We start from the raw sequence: 23,440 nt of genomic DNA on the forward strand, positions 1-23,440 counted from the left end.
CTAATGAAGCTTAGCAAAAGCACACAAGTCCAGAGGAGGAGATGCTAGTGGGATTTATTATTTATGCATGTGGCGGCATTACCTACTTAGGTCTAAACAAATAACTCAGCTATCAATCATTTCCTTACACAGCCTAAATTATGCCCCAAGCATACCCATTAGCAAGAAGTTTTGGCACAACTTGAATTCTTTTTTGAGCACAAAGTAGGACTCATGAATCAAGTTGTAGATGCACAACATGAGAAGGCTAAGCTTGTGGCCATAAAACTTGTAACTTAACAATAGGTAAGATTACCATGACAATAGGAAATCACATTAAGAAGAACCTCATCAAGAAACTAGTTGACCAAAACCTCACCAAGTTGGTGGAAGAGGGCAAAGCACAACAATTATTGTTAGAGGATGGGTTGCCGTTGACACATGATAATGGGCTCTATGTGCCTTGAGCACGTGAGGAAGATATGGTTGGGAAAGTGTCATGATGCCATATATGCATGTCATCTAGGATGGTATTGAAATTTGGCATTATTGAAGCAGGAGTATTATTGGTCAAACATGCAGATGACGCAGCTATCTCACACACCAAATTACCATCAAGACAAGGTCGAGCAGAAAAAGAATACAAGGTCGTTAGAGCCTCTACAAGTACCAACCATACTGTAGGAGTGTCTCATTTGACTTCATTTCCAAGCTACTTAAATTCAGGGACACAAGGTCTATACTTGTGGTTGTAGACAAGTTTTTGAAGAACGATACTTTCTTGCCCAACACCGAAATACTATTTGGCAAAGGAGACAGCACACTTGTTTTTCAAACACGTGAAGTATTGGAGTTTTTCCCAAGACATCATTCTTGACCAACAAACCAAGACACAAAATTCACAAGAAACTTCTTGATAGAACTTTTTTAGAATCCTTAATTAAAAACTTGACATCTCTTTGAGCTACTACTCAGTGCAAATAGATGGACAGATAGAAAGATTCAATGGGCTATTAAAGGAGTACTTGCTATTTTGTCACCACCAACCAAAAGAATTGAATTCATCTATTCGACATGGTTCAATTCTATTATGCTTAAAAAGACTCACTAACAAGAGTCCCTTTAAGCTTGTTACAGACTAGCAACTAATGTCACCTCACACAATGGACAAGCAGTATAGAGGAAAAAGGTCAAGAGTATATATCTTCACTAAAGAATGGAAATATGACATGGAATTCACCCAAGATTAGGTTAGAAAGCTTCCAAGTGGATGAAAAATTGGCAAGACAGAAGAAGGAGATTGTTGCACTTCAATGCAGGTGACTTAGTGCTTGTTAAGCTGCATTCAAAAAAAATCAGGTTACTACAAGGTTGAGATAGGAGATTACTTTCTCAAATATAAAGGACCAATCCCCGTCTTGGCCAAAGTTATTCAGGCCTTATACAAGGTTGATCCTTTGGCTTGGATAAAAGTGCATCCTATGTTGCTTGAAGCCTTTCATTGGTGACACTGTCATCAATCAAAGCACTAGTGAAGACCTCGCAACCCGATTGACTAAAAGTTGAAAATATCCTTGAAAATAGAGGGTTCACATCATCAAGGAAGAAGCAACATAAGTTCTTAGTGAAGTGGAAGCGCTTCAAAAAATGAAGAAATTAGCTGGATGTTAGTAGAAGCCATGAAACCACTCGTGGAATAAGCTAAAGAGTACCTACTGTCAAAGGCTACAACGATGTCGACCGCATAAGTGGGGAAGAATGTCAAGAGCCAAGCTTGCTCAAGACATTATGCTTTGCCTATGACTGCTTGTCTTGTGTGCATAGGATGGGGTAAACCGTCATGTAAATAGCAATGTAGGTTTAATTCTTTGAGTGGGATAATGCCTTAGTCAAAAAGGGGAATATGACTCTTCAATCAATTTGATGTTTCTTAGTGCCAGAACTAAAATGGGGTAGAAAGCTCTTTGGTGAGTTTTCATCAATCATTGTATGAATCACTAGCTTTTGTAGACATATTTAGCCTACTTGCTTCCCTCACTAAACACGCATTACCTACAAAGGTGTGGATAATGAATTGTGTTGCTTTACAATTTACTGCGACTCTTGTTTGCTTTTATGATTACTTGTTGCTTGCATTTACTTTGTATTCAATGGTTGTAAATTTGTGCATGTGGTATAACTGTGATTTACTTTCAACTAAATAATTAATCTGCTATAGCTAGCGCCACATAGCCTTTAACAAGGTGTAAAGTGTTTAGCCCATGATCCTTAACTGTATGTGAGGGTAACATGTAAGTCAAGAGGTCATTCCCATTTCTATATGACAATTTAAGAAATAAAAAAAATGTAGACCTATTAAAAGTGTATGTTGACTCTACGAGTCCAATTCGTTTTTGATAATGACAAATAACTTGGTATTTGATCTGTGCATTGAGTTTGTGAACAGGACTTACATTAAGCATGCACGGAAAGATAACGAGTCATGGAAGCCTTCAAGTAAAGCTTACAAATCTTGGCAAGATCCATGGAACTCAAAGAGTACGAGAATTAAGATGCAAGCGAAAAAGTTCAAGAACATCTTGGGAATGGGTATTTAGAACTCATGTACTTACATTGTCATATGATTTAATTTGAGGCTCAACATAACTTAGAATGATTGTAGGATTCATGCATTTCATGTACATCATTAGGGAACCTTCATGGTCTTAGAAATGTTTTTGAAATCATAGAAAATTTGTTTTATAAAAGACCCAAGAAAAGGAGCAAAGTAGAATTTTAAACTGGAAATGAATAATTGAGAAAAAGGGGACTTCGATAGCCTGAACTTCACCTCAGTCACCTGAAGAATTTCTTCAGGAGCCTGAAGACTAAGTTTAGTAGCCTGAAAAATTAATGGGAAACACAGAACCTGACAGAGGCACTTCAATCGCCTGAACTGAGGACCTCAGGCGCCTGAATTTGCCACTTCAGGAGCCTGAACCCCACTTTGGTTGCCTGAAGTCGCGGGAAAGTTTAAAAAATCAGATTTTTATTAAAAGGACTCGCGAACTATTTTATTGATCCAACGGCTAAGATCAATCTTAAGGGTAAGATACTATATATTCTGAATATCTAAACCCTAGAACATAAGTAAGACACACAAGAAAGAAAAGAACACACCTTGTTGAAAGAACGTTGAAAATCTGCTCCTAGTGCTATACGATTGCCTATACTTCAATATCTAATCTTCGAGCTTGGGCAAATCAACTCAGATTCTCAAAGGGAACTTGTTTACTCAACTGTACTCAATCTAGTATTGAGGTTTGATCTTTCAAGTTATTATTCTTAAGAACTTCTCATCTCATCTCATTACGTGCTCTTGACTATCATTAGAAAAGTTTTGATCTTGAGTATGCATATTCATATAAAAATTGATTTTTGAAAAGATCATTACTTGAGAAAGTTTATGTAACTTGGTTGATTGATTTTTGATTCAAGAGCATATAAATATACATATATTTTTCATAGAGTTTATTATTGAAAAACATATTTGATTACAAGATTGATCTTGAAAGTACCTATACATATACATAGTTATTCTAAACAAGATCATTACTTGATTTAGATTGTGTGATTGATTGAAAGGTTTGATTTAAGTGTGTGTTTGCTAAAGGATCTATAACTTAGCTATATTAACGCTTGATTAAATATCCTTGGTACTTATAACTATATATTCTATTGAGGGATAATTTCTAAAAAACAATATACTCAATTTGTGATTGAATACTTGAAATAAAACTTTGGGATTTTGATTGAGTTAATATTCAAGACAAAGTTTTGTGAACAAGTTCACATCAAACATACTTGTGCATTTTTGCAAAGTGAACCAAGAACCCTAGTTTACTCCAAAACATTTTGAATATATCTTTACTTGAAAGTTTTGGTTAATTAGGGATTTGTATGTTGAACCATATCATACATAAAACGATTGTATCGTTTTCATACATTCATGAGCTTCAAGTTATATCATATGTTAATTGATTAGGAAATTGAATTGTACTCACAAGCTTTTGTTAGAAGCGTTGTTTTGAGTGTTATTTTTCAAATTCTATTGTATACACGGTTCGGTGTGTGAACCGGTGTGTTAGGAGAGAGTTGTATCTCTTGTAAGCAACGGAGTAGGAGGAAGTTGTGCCTCTTGTAAGCAGCAGATTGTAAGGGAAGCTCCATCCCACTTTAAGGAGCAGGGATTTAGTGAATCCTTGAGTGGTTGCCCAAGGCGATGACGTAAGCCAAGTCGGCTGAACCTCGTAAAACTATGTTTGTATTCTCTCTTCCCTTTACTTTTTATGTTTCAGCACTGCATTTAAATTGTATATATTGCATGTATAGGTTGGATAGTCTTACACATACATAATTGAGTAACAAGAAGTTGTTGGTAAATTTATAAGAAGGATTTAAGAGGTAAATAAGTGCCAAAGAATTTTTTAAATACCCAATTCACCCCCCCCTCCCCCTTTCTTGGGATTACACCTGATTCAACAGAGCAGATATCAAAATTGGCATTTGGAAGTAATTAGGAGCAAATGGCATACTACGCTTAGACTATGTTTATGAAACGATAATAAACCTAGTAGTACTCTAAAGTAGAGTGTGCAAATCCTTTGCCCACTATTGATAAGTGTTCGATGGCTTTAAGTTTGCATATTTCCAAACCATAGAATTGTAAGATTTGACAACTTCTCCAAAGAAAAAAATAATTTTAAACATTCATTTGAACATGCAAATTTTTCTTTTCCCTCCTTCCGCATAGCAAAACAAAGCAAAAGAAAGAGCTGAAATCATCTTCCAATAGCTGCATAAGTAGGGTAATATCTAGTATGGGCATTCAAGAAGTATTTTTAAGAGAAAAACATATCATTTTTTGGTGAACGAGAAAACAACATATTAGTTCTTGAAAAAAAAAATTCATCATCAAAGATCTAGACAATTTAGGAAGCTAATTTGTTCCTATATAAGTTGAAATGCCATGTTTGCGGCTATGATTTTTTGAAAATTCAATTTACCACAGAATTGTAAGATTTGACAACTCCTCCAAACGAAAAAACAATTTTAAGCATTCATTTGAACATGCAAATTTGTCTTCTCCCTCCCTCCACATAGTAGCACAAAGCAAAAGAAAGAGCATAAATTATCTTCCAATAGCTGCATAAGTAGGGTAATATCTAGTATGGGCATTTATCAAGTATGTAACAACAAAATTCACGTCTTGAAAAATAGGGCAAGAAAATTGGAACAAATATTATTTTTTCTTTATAATGAACAAAAAAATGGGTACAATCTCTGTATATTTTACAATGAAGTAAAATGCCCTCTAATTCAATCAATCTCCTTGAAAGTGGATCCACTGATTCAAAGTTTCGAGAAACATGTTCTCAAAGACAATGGGGATCTACTAAAGGATCAATTTGACAATCTACAAATGCTGGATTTGCTCAATTTTGAATTAATTTGACCAGATCTATTGATTTGACAAAGTAAGTGATGAATCTTTAGAAGGATCAATTTGGAGATCTATGAAAAGTAAATTTGTTTAATCTTTGATCTATTTAATGAAATCTGCCAATTTGAGAGCTCGAGATTGTTCTTGAACAAGTTGATGCTTGATCTTCCGGATTATCAATTTCAAAATCTACGGAATGTGAGTTTATTTGATTTTTAATTTTTAACAAAATTTGCTGATTTGAGGGCACAGTGGTGGTGCTTCCAAAGGATCAATTTGGCGATTTAATGAAGGTGAATTTGTTTAATCCATGATCTGTTTGATGAGATTTGCCAATTTGGGCGCTCAAAAGAGCATATTCTCGATCAAGGCGAAGATGGATCTCCTGAATGATGAAGCTAATGATTCATCAAAAGATGAATCCCATAACCAATTTCCATGAGCGCAGGCTTAATCACGAACAGTGGATGCTTGGAAGAAGAATCAAGCAGCCGATAATAATCAGAATTTGAGTATTCTTCAATTACCGAGGTTGCTGAAGAATGAAAGTTTGATGCTCGATCCTTGATTTTGTGTTCGCTTCTTCCTTTCTCAAAGCCAAGCCCTTTTTTTTTTTCCTATTCTTTTTGTCTTGGGGATCCCCTTTTGAGAAGCCAACGAAGGCTTTTTATAGGCCAAGACTAGGGTTGGGTTAAATCCCAAAAGCTCCTATGTCTTGCCATGTGTCTTTGTGTATGGAGCTTAGGCTAATGGGCTAGCTAACCATATTTCAATTGGTTAAGCCCACCTAATTATCTTCACAAGGCCCCAAAATTTATTACTTAGGCCCATCAAAATAATTAGTCAAAATAACTGTTATTTATTTGACTAAATTAAATTAATTTTAGGCATTACTATTAAATTTTAAGTGCCTACAAAGTACTTTTAGGAGAAACGCATATCAATTTTTGGTGAATGAGAGAACCTACATATTAGTGCTTGAAAAAAAAAATTCATCATCAAAGACCTTGACAATTTAGGAAGCTAATTTGTTCCTATATGAGTTGAAATGCCATGTTTGCGACCATGATTTTTTGAAAATTCAATTTACCACAGAATTGTATGATTCAACAACTTCTCCAAACAATTCATTTGAACATGCAAATTTGTCTTTTCCCTCCCTCCACATAGCAGTAGAAACCAAAAGAAAGAGCGGAAATCATCTTCCAGTAACTGCATAAGTAGGGTAACATCTAGTATGGCAATTCAAGAAGTATTTTTAGGAGAAACACAAATCATTTTTTGGTGAATGAAATAACAACATATTAGTGCTTGAAAAAAAAATTCATCATCAAAGACCTTAACAATTCAGGAAGCTAATTTGTTCCTGTACAAGTAGAAATGCAATCTTTGCGGCCATGGTTTTTTGAAAATTCAATTTGTACAGATCAAACTAGTACAGGGACAACAGATCATAGCTAATAAAAAGTTAAATTTCTTTTAATTGTAGTAGTATAATACTCACAGGTATAGCTTGTATTGCCTTTCCACCAAAGCCTCCTCCAACTCTTCTTGTAACCACACGGACATTGTTTCCAGGAACACCAAGGCATCTTGCAATTGTTGCATGTGCAAACTCGGGGCATTGACATGAACTATATACCACCATGCAATCATCTTCATCCGGGATAGCAAGCGCAGTTTGTGTCTCCATATAGAAATAGTACTGGGACCCAATTCTAATCTGGATATGTTTAGGTAAAAAGAAAATGACAGAGCATACATCATACAAGTAGGTAATGAATCCACAAAGATGCCGAGTCAATGTTACCTTGTCAACATTCATGTTCTGAAATCAAAACTGTAGATCCAGTAGAAGGGGAAAGCAAATGAGAAGTACCTCAGAAGATAGAATCTTGTGATCAGCCTCAGCCATTCCTTTTGAAAAATCACCAACCTGTTTTGGATAAAGAATAGAAGGAACCTCAAAAAAGCTAGATCTCTCAACAGCCTCTTCTACAGATAAAATGGGTGGTTCAAGATTTTCCATGTCATAATCAACCTCTGCAATGTTAGCTGCCATATCTGCATGCTTCTGTGAATCTGCCACCTAAAGAAGGCATTCCTTTGACAAAATTAGTCAGAAGAAACCCATAAACCCAATCACAGCTGTAATGCTAATATAAAATACATTTACAACCAATGAAAAAAGATTTCAAAAAATAGAAGACTAGAGTGATGGAAAATGATTTTACCACAAAAGCAATCCGTTGACCTGTGCATTCTGTAAGATCATCAGAAAATAATTTTCCAGTACCGAATTTGGTCTTCGACCCAATGTTCTCGCCACTTGCCGGGATGTCTTTAAAAGAAATAACAGCAGCAACTCCATCTGGTTGTGATTCCGATTTGAATTTGATATTCTTTACCCTTGCCAAAGGCTTTGTGCTATAAATGAATGCTCCGTGCAGGCAATTTATTGGAGAAGGAATGTCATCCACGAACACAGCCTCACCTTCACCATCAGTAGACAGACTAGGTGTAAGATATGCAGTTTTCCTTTTTTGCTTGAAGCACAAAGCAATAAATCAATGGATATATACAACACTATATAGGCAGTGGTGAAGAGAGGAAAGCATAAAAAAATTAGAAGTTAATTATTAATTCTCACAGGCATTAGTCACTGCAATTATAAACTAATTATACAAACCCAAAAAAATTGATCATGTGAAGTCTTATACTAAACTGAAAATGGAAAAGAAAAAAAAAACAAGGAATTTACATACGCATAATATTTTAGCTTTCATAATCTGGAGAGAAACTAGAGACAATGTATCCAAATATGATCGATCCCAATCAACTAATTTTAGAAGGTCAAATGCTTCTATGCTTTAGAACAAATGGTCATGTTTCAAGTTTCAACTTAGTTAAATTTCTCCTACTTTTCCCAATCCCATTAGCTCTGGTACTGGATGTAGCTTTTCCCCTTGGCAAGATCAATAAACAGCAGAACACTAGGGCGATCAAACTTCAAAAATAAAAACTAAAAATAAAAATGAAATGATGGATTTAGCATTATAAGATTAAATATGAAACAATGAGTAACGGACCAGAAGCCTGGTTGGCAGCTCCAGATTTTATAATTGGTTCACCAACAGGTTGATACTCTTTACTTAGTTCTAACTCCTGCTTCGCAGATGATAGCAAAGACTGTTTGCTCGTAAGATCAAACTGGCTATACTTATTTTTTATTTCGGAAAACATATCTGGCAAAATCTTGGCATCTCCATTAGAAAATTCAATGCTAGTATTAACCAAGGGGCTAAAACACTCAAAAAGAAAACCAACAGCCAAGCTTGACCTATAGGCTGAAAGTAAAGTGCCATCTTCAGGTATCACAGTGGCTTTAACCAATTTAATTGCTTCATACAGAACATCTATGCTTAGGGATTTTCCTGCTAAAAATTTCTCAATCTTCCTTGCCCTTATTGCATGATTGGTCCCATAAGCACCAAAAGCCAACTGTATATTATCCAGACAAATTTCTTTAGAATTTTTATACAAAGAAATTTCAGCCAATAAAGCAGCATTTAAGTAGGGCAGTGCATTTCCAAGGGGTCTTGGTGAAGCCCTACAAGTTTCAAACAACAACATAGGAATGTTTTCTGAAGCAATGCTCCTACTTGGTTTCCACCTTGGAATTTTAACACTTAAAAGTATACTCCTAGCATCCAAGGGGGGCCTTTCCAAGAATTCCTCCAATGTAAGCTTTTCACGTCTGAGACCTGTCATTAGCTCAACCACTGAACCCACAGAAAGAAGTACTGTAGCAATATCTGAGGGAAAATGGTTACTTTGAGCCATCACCAAATTTCCCCCTATGCTCGCAGAATTCCGAATGAACCCTGAAGCAATCTTCTCCATATGGCCAGCAATTTTTCTGAACACTGCCACCTCTTCCGAATGAAATACACCCAGTTCTGCCTCCTTTAAGGCTAAAATAGCTTTAGAGATTGTCACAGCCGCTCCAATCTCAATCCCTGAGTGATCACATTGAATCGCTGAAAGTTCAGGAATATATCTTAGATCAATGTATTTATCATAGAGTTCTACTTCCTTATAATAACCCATGCCTGTGTTTCCAACAACCAATTTCATCCGGGTCCCATTTTCAGCCTCATCATGTTCTACTAAGTTTTGAAGCTCCTCAACACTGACAGGAATAAACCAAGAACACCGTCTAGAGTCGAGAAGCATTGTGGGTTTAGTTTCCTTTTTCAAGAACTCAGGAAATGTAGAAATGCCATCCTGGATGTTATAAAAAGGCAACCTGCTGACTTTAACCTCCTTACTCTCTCCGTTTTTCCAAAAAGAATTAAACCCCAAATCCTCTATATCAACATCTACTGCAAAACTTTTACAGGCATCTGCAATGGGCCGGTACCCAGTGCAGCGACAGAGATTTCCAGCAATAGCTTTTTCAGCCTCAGAAACTGTCAGCTTGGAAAATCCTGGAAAAGGCTCCATCCGATGTGTTTTTTCAGCATTGACAAGAGCTGAGAAGAGTGAAACACACATCCCAGGAGTGCAAAAGCCACATTGAGAAGCATGGAAACCAGCAAACCTCTGGTGAATTGGGTGGAAGCCAACTTTGCTATTCCCAAGGCCTTCAGTAGTTGTAATTGAACATCCATTTACACTACAAAGAAGTGTAAGGCATGAACTCACTGAAATATCCTCAATTTGGCCAAGCACAGGGTCAAATTTTGATAGTAGAACAGCACAAGCACCACAACCACCTGAAACCATGAATAGAATAAAATCAGAATGGTATGGATCAGATGAAAAAATTTGAAGATTTTAACTATTAGTTCAAACCCATAATCTCAGGTAATAGCATTCAAAGCTTCCGATAAACCTTTGTTTTTGGGTCAAACTCCAAAATGCTTTAAGCACAGAAACCTGAGAACAACTGACAGCTTCCTGGATCCTCCACTTAGGTAACAAGAAAAATGGGGGAACAGAAGACCAAATCAAATTTTGAGCCATGTATTTTAATGTTTTTTTCGGTTCCCAAAATATAGCAACATCACGTTACCTAAAACTGCATGGTACACTAATGCTTAGTAGAGGTTATGGTTTCCTGGGTCCCAATCCTCTTTTTTTTTTTTTTTCCATTGTTTCTCGAGAAGCAAATAAAAAATTAAATTTAAAAAAAGAAAATAAATTACAAGCAACAAAAGAAAATTCCCAAAAAAAATTCACCACATATCAAGCAAAATTGAGGCATAAAAGTTTAAAACACACAAATATGAGTAAAGTCCTCAATAAGTAACACAACCCATAATCCTAGCCAAATCAGAGAGTGAAATTTAGAGGAAATCAGCCATAGATAACAAAGTCAAAACCACTAAATACACACAACATGCTAAGACAATCAACATTCGGAAGAAGAAAACTCATCTTCCCATCAAAGGAAAGGGACCCCAGATTCAAATCCAAAGGTCCTTGCATATTAAGCCTGATAAGTCGTCGGATAAATAAACGACAAGTGTTAATAACACAGGGGAGAGAGAGATAGAGAGAGAGAGACCTTCTCCACAACCGAGCTTGGCGCCCTTGAAACGGGTCTGAGAACGCAGAAATTCAAGCAGAGTAGTAGAATGATCGACGCTGGAAAGCTCAAACTTCTCGCCGTTAACGGCAAAAACCAGGGTGTTCCTTGTTTCTCTCTCCTCCATTTCGCGCAGAAGTCAGCTCCTCAGCTTGCACACATGGCCTCTGCCTCCAAGCTAGTGACACACATCCCGGAGCCGCCCCCCACCACACACAAAAGGCAAAAAGAAGAGTAAAAAAATCCAAGCCAGATAAAATACCCACAAATGATGTCACGATCAAACGTGAGACTGCCTGTTGTCTTTTCTTTCCCATAAAAATATTCCATGAATTGAGCAGAGACGAAGAGGGTTTGGACCAGAACAGCACGCTGCATACTTCCCATCACCATGATGTAGAATTGAAGTTGTCTATTTTGGAAGAAGGGGGAGAGGGGGAGTTTTTTTCCATTTTATCCCTTTCTTTTCTAAATATATTAAATAGGGAAAATATTTCTTGATGATGTAATCTACTTGGAGTAGCGAGATTTGACACGTGTCATTTTCATAAAAATATATTATTTATATATTTTTTAAAAAAAAGATAAATTGAGAAATAAATTATTTTGCATAATAAATTATTTTCCTATTTATTACGCAAAAAAATTTATTACGCAGAATAATTTTTTTAAAATATATATTTTCATATTAAATATAAAAATAAATATATAAATTTTTGAACAAATCTCAAAATTTAAAATATTTATTTTTATATTTTTCACTAAATCTCAAAAGCACTATCTTCTGTTTAAAATTTTAAATTAAAACGATTCACATATTATTTTGGATACCACAATTTAATTTTTAAAAATTGCTAACAAATGATCATAGTTTAAACGTCTTGTTGATAATTAGGCGGAATTATATTTAATAAATAACAAATTAACAAAATGTAAAGAGAATTATTTAGAGTTTGAAATGGTTTTTATTTACCGTCTCGCGATAAATCTCCAAAACTGTCACCGATTTTCTCTCCTTTCCAGAAAATGGTCGCCGATTTTTCTCCTTTTTCAGTCAAAAATCTATTTTTTTCAATTTCTTTTATTTATTATATTTTCTGGGTATTTACACCCAATTCTATACCTTTTTTATATGTATATTCAAAATATTTTTTAAAAAAAGCTAAATTTTTATAACTTTTAAAAATTTTAAATATTAGAAAATAAAAAATATCTTCCACAACTAAGCAAGTCTTTAACATTTTTTTTTCTCATCTCTTATAATAAAGATAATTCATCTTTATTTTGAATAATAAATGTGTACATAATTATCATATCTTAATCTTCTCTCATTTTTTTTTATTAATTGAACAAAACAATAAGTGGAAACACCTAAGAAATAGTCTTAGAAAGGGTATCCCACATAATTAGAATCCACAAATAAATACATTAATTACACAAATCTTTGACTTAAGAATATTTAACCTCAAAAAAGCCAACACACTTTTTTTTTTCTTTTTCTTAAAAAGAATCAACTTTTTACTTTGATTTTTTTTATTCATCGATCATAAAAAATCAGTTAATAATTAAAATAAAAAATTATATTTGGGAATTTGAATTCAAGAGTCATATTTAAATTTGGGTAAAATTATAAAAAAAATATTTATTTTTTGTACAAATACATAAAAATCATATTCATAATTTAAATTTCAAACTCTAAATATATATTATTATTTTTAAATATTTTTTAAAAATGAATAATATTTTTGAACGTTATATTTTCTGTCCCTTTAACAAACTGTCAGTGTATATATATATATATGTTGTGTCAATAATATTTGTTGTATCAAACTCTAAATAATATTTGTTGTGTCAATATATATATATATATATATATATATATTAATTTTAGGTACAATTAAAATTGGTAATTTAAAATAAAGTTCAAATTTTCAATTTATTATACAATAAATTTTTTTAATATATTTTTAAAAAAATGGATAAATCAGGAAATAAATTATTCTGCGTAATAAATTATTTCCTGATTTATAACGCAGAATAATTTATTTCCCGAATTTTTATTTTTAAAAAAATATATTAAATAATATATTTTTTATGAAAATGACACGTAGCAAATCTCGCTACTTGAAGTAGCGAGATTTGTTTAAATCTCACTACTGGAAGTAGCGAGATTTGTTTAAATCTCACTACTCCAAGTAGCGAGATTACGTCAGGGTTATTCCGGAAAATATTTTCCCAGAAAAGGTATTATTTAATATATTAAAAAAGAAAGGGATAAAATGGGAAAAAACTCAAGAGAGGGGGGCACTCATGATTAAACAGTTGAAAATGGGAAATTGGGATGCGCGGGAATTAGGAGTTTTTTCCGGTTTTATCCTTATTTTTTTTTAAATATATGAAATAATACCTTTTCTAGGAAAATATTTCCCGGAATAACTCTGACGTAATCTCGCTACTTGAAATAGCGAGATTTGCCATGTGTCATTTCCATAAAAAAAATATTATTTAATATATTTTAAAAAAAATGATAAATCGGGAAATAAATTATTCTACGTAATAACTTAGGTAATAAATTCTCTAAATATATTTTTAAAAAAATGATAATCAAAAAATAAATTCTTTTACGTAATCAATCGATTTATTATTATAATAATAATAATAAATGATAAATTTATTTTCTGATTTATTATTTTTTAAAAAATATATTAAAATAATTTATTGCATAATAAATTTGAAATTTGAACTTTATGTAAATTACCAATTTTAATTGTAACTGAAATTAATATATATATATATATATATTAACACAACAAAAAAAATACTTTAATATTTATTTTAAGAAAACATTTGCGTCTCTCCCCTTTTTATATTTATTATTTTAAGAAATAATAATAAAAAGTTATGAAGATTTATTCAAATTTTAAAATACAAAATCATTTATAAAATTATTATGTACTATATATATATATATATATATATAATTACACTATTTTAAAATTTTCTAAAATATTCATATAATTATCTGTAATTCTTTTTTGTATGCATTGCTTTGGTTCTTTCATTTTTTTTTTTTTAAATCCCAAAAATTGATAATTTAATTGAATTAAAATATCCCCTAATTTATTTTTTATTATGCATGATTTTAATATGTATGGGTCTTTTGGAACATCTCAAGTGACGCCAAACCACCTAATTAATCTCAATAATTAATATTTAAAGTATGGTATCATTTTTATTTTTTTATATTCATTTTTATATAATGAAGAAGCAGTTTATCACAAAAAAATCTGGTATTGAAGTAAATATTAAAGTAATTTTTTTTGTTGTGTCAATATATATACATACATATATATATATATATATATATATATTAATTTCAGGTACAATTAAAATTGGTAATTTAAATAAAATTCAAAATTTTAATTTATTATGCAATAAATTCTTTTAATATTTTTTAAAAAAAAATTATAAATCGGGGAATTTTAACAAAATAAGAGTTAGAAATTTTAAAAATAGTAAAAAAAATATTTGTTACCTTTTTTCTATATGAATTTAAAAAAAAAAAAAAGAACGTCATTTTTAATTATTTAAAAAATAAAAAATAAAAATAGAACTATTTCTACAAGAAAATAGTGTCAAATTTTTTGTACTGTTAATTTATTTTAGAAAAAATTTCTAAAAAATGAAAAATTAGCAATTTTTTAAATATTTTTTAAACTAAAAATAAATATTAAAAATATTTTTCATAACTAAATAGACCATTAATTTTTTTTAAAGTCTTTATGATATTTATTTTTACATTTAACTAGTGATTAGAAAGCCATATATAATGACAATTTTTATATTTTGAGGAATATAAAATTTTAAAAAATGTGACACTCTTATCTTTATGCTCACATGTGACAATGTTACAAAATATAAAAATTTTAATTTCATGCAACTCATAAGAATCTTATATAGAAATTTTATTTTTGTTATGAACCAAATAGAGAAATGAGTATCTTGTATACATTTTCTATATTTAAATCTAGTGAACAAAACAATACTTTTAAGTAAAAAAAAAAATCAAAAATATATTAAATAAAAAAATTAGATATAATTAAATAGGATTTTTTTTTTTCAAAAATTTATTGTTCCAAAAGTAATAAGAGAAAAAATTAAATTTTGTATTATTTCCCGATTTATTACGCAGGAGATTTATTTCCCGATTTATCATTTTTAAAAAATATATATATTAAAAAAATTTATTTCCCTATTTATTATGCAGGAGAATTTATTTCCTGATTTATCATTTTTTTAAAAATATATATATTAAATAATATTTTTTTGAAAAAAAAATTCCCAAAATGACTCGTGGCTTAAATCTCACTACTTCAAGTAGCAAGATTTGTTTAAATCTCGCTACTCCAAGTAGCGAGATTACGTCGAGGTTATTCCAGAAATTATTTTCCCGAGAGAGGTAATTATTAAATATATTTTTTTAAAATGACAAATGGGGAAAAAACTCCGAGAATTAGGCAATCCGGTGCAAATTCACTTTCTTTTGTTTTTACATAATTTATTGGAGATGCAGAGCACATCCGTTGTCACCAAGTGGCTGCTGCACGTGGATGTTGTTCTTTCTTTTTTTTTTTCTTTTTTTTTTTTGTTTTAGATTACGCACCGGATTTCCACGTGTCCGTTTTACGGTCTACGTGACTTGTTCTTTTTTTTTTTTTTTTTAGATTACGCACAGAGTATCCACGCGTCCGTTTTATGGTCCACGTGACTAATCATGTGCCCCTTGAAATTGACCTCACTCCTCCAAAGGGAGAGTAAATTCAAAAGTCTAGAGGCGGAAACGAGCCTGGGAGGGTTTGAATACTTGACCTCGTGAGAGGTACTTCCGCAGCCCGCACTACCACCTGAACCACACCCTGGGGGTTACGTGATTTGTTCTTTTTTTAGGTTACCTCCTGGGTGTCCACGTCCGTTTTACGATCAGTGACTAATCTCACGCCCCATGGAGTGGCCCTACAACACCATGAGGAGGTAAATTCAAGAGCTCAGGGGAAGAATTGAACCCGGGAGGCACATTGCTGACCTCGTGAGAGGTACTACCAGAATCCGATCTTACCACCTGAACCACGCCCTGGGGGCACGTGACTTGTTCTTTTTTTTTTTTGGATTACGCACCGGGTTTCCACGTATCCGTTTTACAGTCCACGTGACTAATCTCGCGCCCCTTGAAGTCACCCCATAACTCCAAAGGGAGGTAAATTTCAAGAATTCAGGGGCGGAAACGAACCCGGGAGGATTACACGTGACTTGTTCTTGTTCAGCTCATCAGTTGTACTTGTATGGTAAGCCGTTCACGAGCGTGTGGTGCCCATATTTTGCTGCCCCTCGTTTTTCTCTTTTTGAACCTATAGAAAAAAAAAAAAAAGGAGGAGAAGTTCATTAGGCCTAAAGAGACTCGTCTAGCTGAAGGTTGTGAAAAGGTGTAAATATTTTTTAGCTTAAAACGGTTGAACTCTTTCATGAAAAATTATTCACAACATGAAAAATTATTCACAAAAAGATAATAACATTTTTTGAAGTTTTAAAAAATTCCAAGAACCTCCTTCAAAAATTTTAAGAACCTCTTCTTATATTTTATAAAAAAAATAATTTTTTTTTAAAAAAAGATTTGTATCTTTTTGACAAATCTAAGAAAAGGATTTGTTAGTGATAATAATTATTTGCATTATATCAAAGTAGAATAGTATTTTTTTCTTTTTTTCTTTTTGTAGGCTATATAAGTCATATTTATCTTTTGTAGAACCCTAATGATTTAATAAAAGTTTTTTTCTTTTTCCAAATTTTTGCTCTTCTTTGATTCTATCATGGTACCAAAGCTTTACTCTATGGAATTTCGCATCTCATCCATCGATTTTGCGGATCCAATTTCACGATGAGTTGGCTAGGGGTTGTAGGGGGCAACGTGCCCCCTGCTCGGCCCCGAAAAAAAAAGTTGGTGTTCGTACAATTCGATTTTAGTTTTCTAGCGACTTCTAACTGTTGGCGAATTTGGATGTGGTTTGCTTTTGGTTCAAGTTTGACTCGTGATTTGTTGAATTCTTGTTTGGTTCGGTATTGGTAGGTTTGGTTTCGCTCTTGCCATTCTCAAATTAATTTGTTTCTTATATCTTGGGTATATTTATTGTTGTTCGTCATGGCTAGTGAACGAGATGATTCTCTACAATCTATTAGTGTGTGGTTGGATGGTAAAAAAATATTCTTATTTTAGTTATGTGATGAGAAATTTCTTAAAGGGTAAGAAGATGTGGAGTTATGTCTCGAGTCTGGCTTGTAAACCTATGAAGGAGGTTGATAAATATGAAGACTTATTGGATGCGCGGGATACTCATGACTCTAAACTTATTACTTGGATCAACAATTCTGTTGATAGTCGCATTGGGATTAAATTGGCAAAATATGAAACTGCTAAAAAGGTTTGGGACCATTTGACAAGATTGTATGTTCGGTCTAACTTTGCTATTCAGTATCAATTGGAGATGGATATTCGAACACTTGAACAAAAGGATAGGAGTGTTCAGGATTTTTATTCGGTTATGACTAATCTTTAGGATCAATTGGCTCTTACAGAACCTATGGAATTATAGAAGTTTGCTCCATATATTGTTCGTAGGGAAGAGCAGCGATTGGTCCAATTTCTAATGGCTCTACGTGATGATTTCGAGGGCATTCATAGATTGATTTTATATCGCATTCCACTACCTTCAGTTGATTCGGTGGTCAGTGAGTTCTTAGCAGAGGAGACTTGTCTCAAATCTCATACTAGAAAGGGAACATATTCCCCATCTACATTTGTTTTGGTTGTTCCTCCTAAACCACCTTCCTTCAATCAAAATCAATCTTCGCCTTGCCCCAACAATGAGTGTAACTTTTGTAAGGAGAAGGGATATTGAAAGGTTCAATATCCAAAATTGTTGAATAAGATTCAAACTACACAACCGTGGCGAAATGGAGGAAAGTCATCTATGCGTTCAAGGGGTCCAATGCCCCAACAGTGGCGACTAGGAGGGCACTAGTCTCATACAACAATTGTTGCCCCTTCATCGGATAACTCAGGAAATGATTCCTCATTTGATCCTCGCATGAGTGCCTTGTAGAACAGTTTCAGCAATTTCTTGCTTCACAACCATATGTCATGTCCACTCAATCTACAGTAAGTTTGTCATCATCTACTCCCTCAGGTATATCATCTTTTTTGTGGGTTTTAGATTCTCGTGCATCTCATCATATGTCCCCTAGCTTCTCTTCATTTGCGTCTATACATCCATCATTTTCTTCAAATTATGTGCTAACTGCTGATGACACTCCTATGGCTTTAAAGGGTGTTGGTTCCATTCATACTTATAATTTCTCACTTTCATATGTTTATTGCATTCCTAAACTAACCATGAGTCTTGTCTCTGTTGGTCAATTATGTGATGTTGGTTATTCTGTTCATTTTTCCTGTACTTCTTGTCATATACAGGATCATCGATCTAAGAAGTTGATTGAGATAGGTCGTAGAGAGGGTGGCATGTATGTTTTGGATGAGCTGCATGAACCTAATCATGTGGTAGTATCGGCAGTATCATGAGAAGAGTATCGTCCTCAGGGATTGGTGACTTACTTTTGTCGAGTATCAAAATTATACTAATCTTGACTTTATTTAGAAAATAAATTAAGATTTTTGTGAGTGCAATTGAAATAAAATCTCTTTAAAGAAACTATTCAAAGGAAAATAAAACTGGTTGCTCAAGTATCAAATTATTAATAAAGAAAACTTTTAGGAAATCGATTTCACCTAATCTCTCACTATGCTTTACTGATCTAGCTAATAGGAATTAACTTTCTCTGTTTGTTAGCAAATCTCAAATTCTTCCAAAAGCCTATTTCGATGGTCAATTGGAACTATTGTTGATTATCATTCAACACAAGATTATGAAAATTAATAAAGTAAGAATGCAATATGACCCATGATTTTAATACTACATAGGTTTATATGAGTCTCTCGATCTCTATATTTACCTATGCTGAAATATCTAAGATTTATCCTATAATTCCCTCTTTCTATAGCAAATCAAAGGATTGAAATCATTTAATTAATGGCCAGTTAATCAAAAGCAATAAGGTCAGAATAAATCAGACAAACATAAAAGAAAAGTACTTCAGATTAGCATAAAAAAGCAAGCATAGTTTGAAACCAGATTACATCATTTTCCTAGAAATAATAAAATTAGTTCATGCTGAAAATAAAATCCCGCATAAACAAATTCACCATATTTTCTTTTCTCTGGAGAATCGAAGAAAAACCAACACACAGAAGAGAAGTCGTGTGCAGCCCCCTATTCCAGTTCCCCCCTGTTACAGCTGCCCTCCACGCTGCTGTGCATGCATTTTTATTTTCTATCCTCTCCTTCGGCGCCCCTCCAAAGCCTCAAAAGCCTTCCTTTGTTCCACCTGTTGCGCACACAACCCAGCCACCAAAAAAAAGTTCAGCCGCCCCCTTTCAAACCCTGCTAAACCCCTTTTTCAAAAGAAACAAGAACGAAATCATCTCCTCAAAATGCCCACAACATTTTAATTGAAGTCCCTGCTGCCTCCTTTACCCAACGCACCCTCTCTTTGTGTTGCATGGTCGGGTCACATTAGATGGCCTGACCTCCTTTTCTTTTCTTTTCTTTTCTTTTCTTTTTTTCATTTTGCTTCAACGCTTCCTCACAAGCCCATCTCTCTTTTAATTTCCAAAGCCCACACCAACCATCTCTCACTTTGCCTTGTATAGTTTCTCGCTCGCCTGTTGAAGCCCATTCACGCATAGTCCTGCTCCAAGGGACCACACAACCACATGCATGGCTTATCTTCATGCTCTCACACAGAAAATTTTTTTTCTTCTCTATTCTTCAAATTTTTGATAAAATTAAATGACCGCAGTGAGACCAAAAATCGGCAAAAATTAAATAAAATTTGGCCAAAGTTTAAAGTTAAGAAGTGTTAATTTATTCTAATATATGTCAATCATAAATATACTTCTAAGGAACTTTCCGAGTTGCTCATCTCTGATGGCACTGTTCATCAATCTTCTTATACTGATACTCCTCAACAAAATGGTGTTACCGAAAGAAAACATCGTCATATTGTTGAAATAGCTCGCTCTCTTCTCTTATCTGCTAAGGTTCCTAGTGAATTCTAGGGGGAAACGATTCTTACAATGGTACACTTGATTAATAGAATCCCCACATCCCAAAATTCTAGTCTCTCCCCTTGGGAAAAATTATATGGGTCCCCTCTAATTACTCCTCTCTAAAATCTTTGGTTGCCTATGTTTTGTCCTTCGTCCCATTGTTGAGCGTACTAAATTATTGCCACATTTTGCCATGTGTGTCTTCCTTGGTTATGGTGAGGGACAAAATGGTTATAGATGTTTTGATCCTTGTTGACCTTATAGGTCATGCCCAGTTTTGATTATAACAAATACTCATTGTGTCTAATGGATATTTGAAGTTATGTGCAGGAACTTAAATTGGCAAATCATAATGCACAAAAAGAAAGTGAAGTTGAAGACCTAATTTCTATTTGTATTGTATTTCATATTTATTCAAAGGTCTGTAATAGTAATTAGGGTCTTTGGCTTGTAATAATCACACACCCCACATGCATGTTTTAATACATAAGCTCACAATGCTCAAAATGAAAATGACCTTAGAATGACCCTAGGGTTTACCCTTCGGTCGACCGACACCGGATATTTTCAGTGTCTTCAAAAGGACCCAAAAATGACCCTAGGACACTCACCATTGCACCTATGAATGTTAGACACTTGATTAGGGTTTGAGTGAATCATAACAGGACCAAAATGCACACATTGGGCACTTTTGGTCGACCGGCCAAGGCAGTTCATTCTGCCCTAGTTGACCGAAACCGGTCTGGGTCAACAGTTGACCAATGTCCTGATCGACCAAACCATTGTAGTTCAAATCCCAAGGTCGACTGAACCCTCATGAGGTCAACAATTTGACCACCTGGTTGACCGAGCCAAGATTGAATACCAACTACCTAGTCGACCAAGGGTCCACGGGAGAAGTCCCTACTGTCTGGTCGACCGAACCATTCAGTTCAAAATGGTCTGGTCGACCGAACCTCGATAAAATGGAAAATCGCCCTTCGGACATGCACTTTCAATCGACCAAGTCTCTAGTTCAATAGTGTTCTAGTCGACCGAACCATATGAACTTCAGTTGACCGAAATGGTTTTTGGTTGACCGGACCTCTCGGGTTGCCCTGATTTTTGACCTGGTTAAAATGCTTTAAACAGGGTTAGATTAATTAAAATGCCATTAATCTTTTCTAATAATGCCGGCTATGTCCCCAACGGTCATAAGTCATGGGGTGTTTATATATACCCATTCATTTGGGAAAATTAGCAACTTGATTAGTATACAAAATCCAAATATTTTCTCTCAAGCAAAACTCTCACTACTATTCCTACTTTCTCTTAAACCACTCATACTTACCCTCTTCTATTGCCAAAAATCTGTGTAAGTTGATTGAGTGATTGTATTGATAGGTTTGCTCTCCTTGTTTGATTGTTTGAATTGATTTTTTCAAGAGCATTACCTAAATGTTCTTAGGGGCTTTTCTCATAAGCCTATCCTAAGAAGACTTCGCTAAGCTTCTGAGTATTGCATTCGTATTGCAATATCTTAGGAAGCTTGTAGTTGTTTTTGGCTTGCAAAAATATTTTCAAATTTACTCAAATATCTTGTGGAATCTATATTGATTTATTTGTGAAAAGATACTTATGTTTGTTATATTAATCTTAATGGTAATATTTATTCAAGTATATATCATTTGTTGAATATAAAGATTGCATAGCTTTTGCAAACCAAGCATATACACTATTTTCGTGATTGAGACATCCTACTGATTGACATACTTGAAACTTACTTGATATTCTGTGTGTACACGTTTGATTGAACATTTTGAGATACATAGATTGTTGTTGACACTCTCACGTACTCACTACACTGATAGAAAATACATTTGAGAGTTGAACTATAGGATCACACTGAGCTTACATATTAAATCATTGTGGTGTATGTGATTGAACGCATTTGAGTATATATCTGCTTTACTTGAACGCACTTTTATTTATACCATTGATTGTAAAATCTGAGTGATTCCAAGCATAGCCTGAGGGGGCGATAATCCAGTCCGGTAAGGATTGTTGTAAAGGTTGAGGTCAGCTCTGTGCTAATTGACCTGGTTTGTATAGGTGTCGCTCCACCCGGTTAAGTGAGCAAATGATAGTGGTAATCCTTGTGTTTGTTAGCCAAGGCGGGGACGTAGGCAATTGGCCGAACCTCGATAACATTTCTGTGTGTCACTCTTATTCTATTATTTTTTTGGTGCATGTGTTGTTAATTAAATTGCTTCATTTAATTTCTGATATATTTATATTACTCGTACTAGATTAACCATAGGGTTGTGAACATACTGTTGTTAGGAAGAATACCTAGGGGTTAAAATTTAAAAATACCAATTCACCCCCCCTTTTGGGATCACGGTAAAACTAACAATCCTGTTGCGTAGAAACTATATATGTCTCTCATAATGTTGTCTTCCTCGAACACATTTCTTTCTTTACGGTTCCTACTAGCTCTCCTCATATGGCACAACCAAACCTTATTCGTATTGACCCTTTCTCTGATGATGAAAATGGCAGCGATGGTGGTGGTGATGATGATGCAAATGGTGGTGATGATGATGCCCCTCTTGATGTCCCCCAAGAATCTCCTATGGTTGCGGATTCTCATCAGTCTCGCTATTCCAAGCATGCTTGTAAGATCACTCAGTTACCAAATTTTGCTTATTCTTGTTATTCTGGTTCCTTCACTTTCTTTTTAGTAGCTATTCACCCACTTTGTGAGCCTACCTCATATAAGGAGGCTGCTTGTGATCCTATTTGGCAGCAAGAAATGGCTGAGGAAATTTTTGCATTGCATAAAACTCATACTTGAGACTTGGCGTCACTCCTTCCTGGTAAGAAATCGATAATTCTCATTGGGTTTACAATATCAAAATGAAGTCAGATGGTTCTATTGAGTGATACAAAGCTCGTCTAGTTGCTAAGGGTTTTACCCAAGACTATGGTATCTATTATGAGGAGACTTTTGCCCTGGTTGCCAAGATGACAACTGTTCGTGCCTTTACTGTTGTAGCTTTTGTTCGTCAGTGGGCTATTTCCCAGTTGGATGTTAAAAATGCCTTCTTGAATGGGGATCTGAAGGAGGAAGTTTACATGGTACCTCCGCTTGGTGTCTCTCATAACCCAGGTGAGGTAGGGGTGAGCA

The 23,440-nt window shown here is 34.1% G+C and overlaps 1 protein-coding gene across 2 annotated transcripts in view; it reads right to left on the bottom strand.

The window, feature by feature from the left end:
• LOC131149790 (abscisic-aldehyde oxidase-like) overlaps positions 1–11,504 on the bottom strand; it is a 37,314-nt gene extending 25,810 nt beyond the window's left edge. Inside the window, exons 1-5 of one of the 2 annotated variants that reach the window (XM_058100540.1) lie at positions 11,034–11,504; positions 8,551–10,239; positions 7,696–7,955; positions 7,341–7,550; positions 6,966–7,184 (exon numbers count right to left, since the gene is read on the bottom strand). In XM_058100540.1, coding sequence (XP_057956523.1) covers positions 6,966–7,184; positions 7,341–7,550; positions 7,696–7,955; positions 8,551–10,239; positions 11,034–11,181 — 2,526 coding nt within the window. In that variant the 5' untranslated portion in view covers positions 11,182–11,504. The remainder of the gene's footprint in view (positions 1–6,965; positions 7,185–7,340; positions 7,551–7,695; positions 7,956–8,550; positions 10,240–11,033) is intronic. The other variant, XM_058100541.1, reaches the window with a different exon arrangement.
• Positions 11,505–23,440: the final 11,936 nt, after the last annotated feature.

Source organism: Malania oleifera, chromosome 2 (assembly GCF_029873635.1).
Source record: "Malania oleifera isolate guangnan ecotype guangnan chromosome 2, ASM2987363v1, whole genome shotgun sequence".
NCBI classification, from domain to species: domain Eukaryota; kingdom Viridiplantae; phylum Streptophyta; class Magnoliopsida; order Santalales; family Ximeniaceae; genus Malania; species Malania oleifera.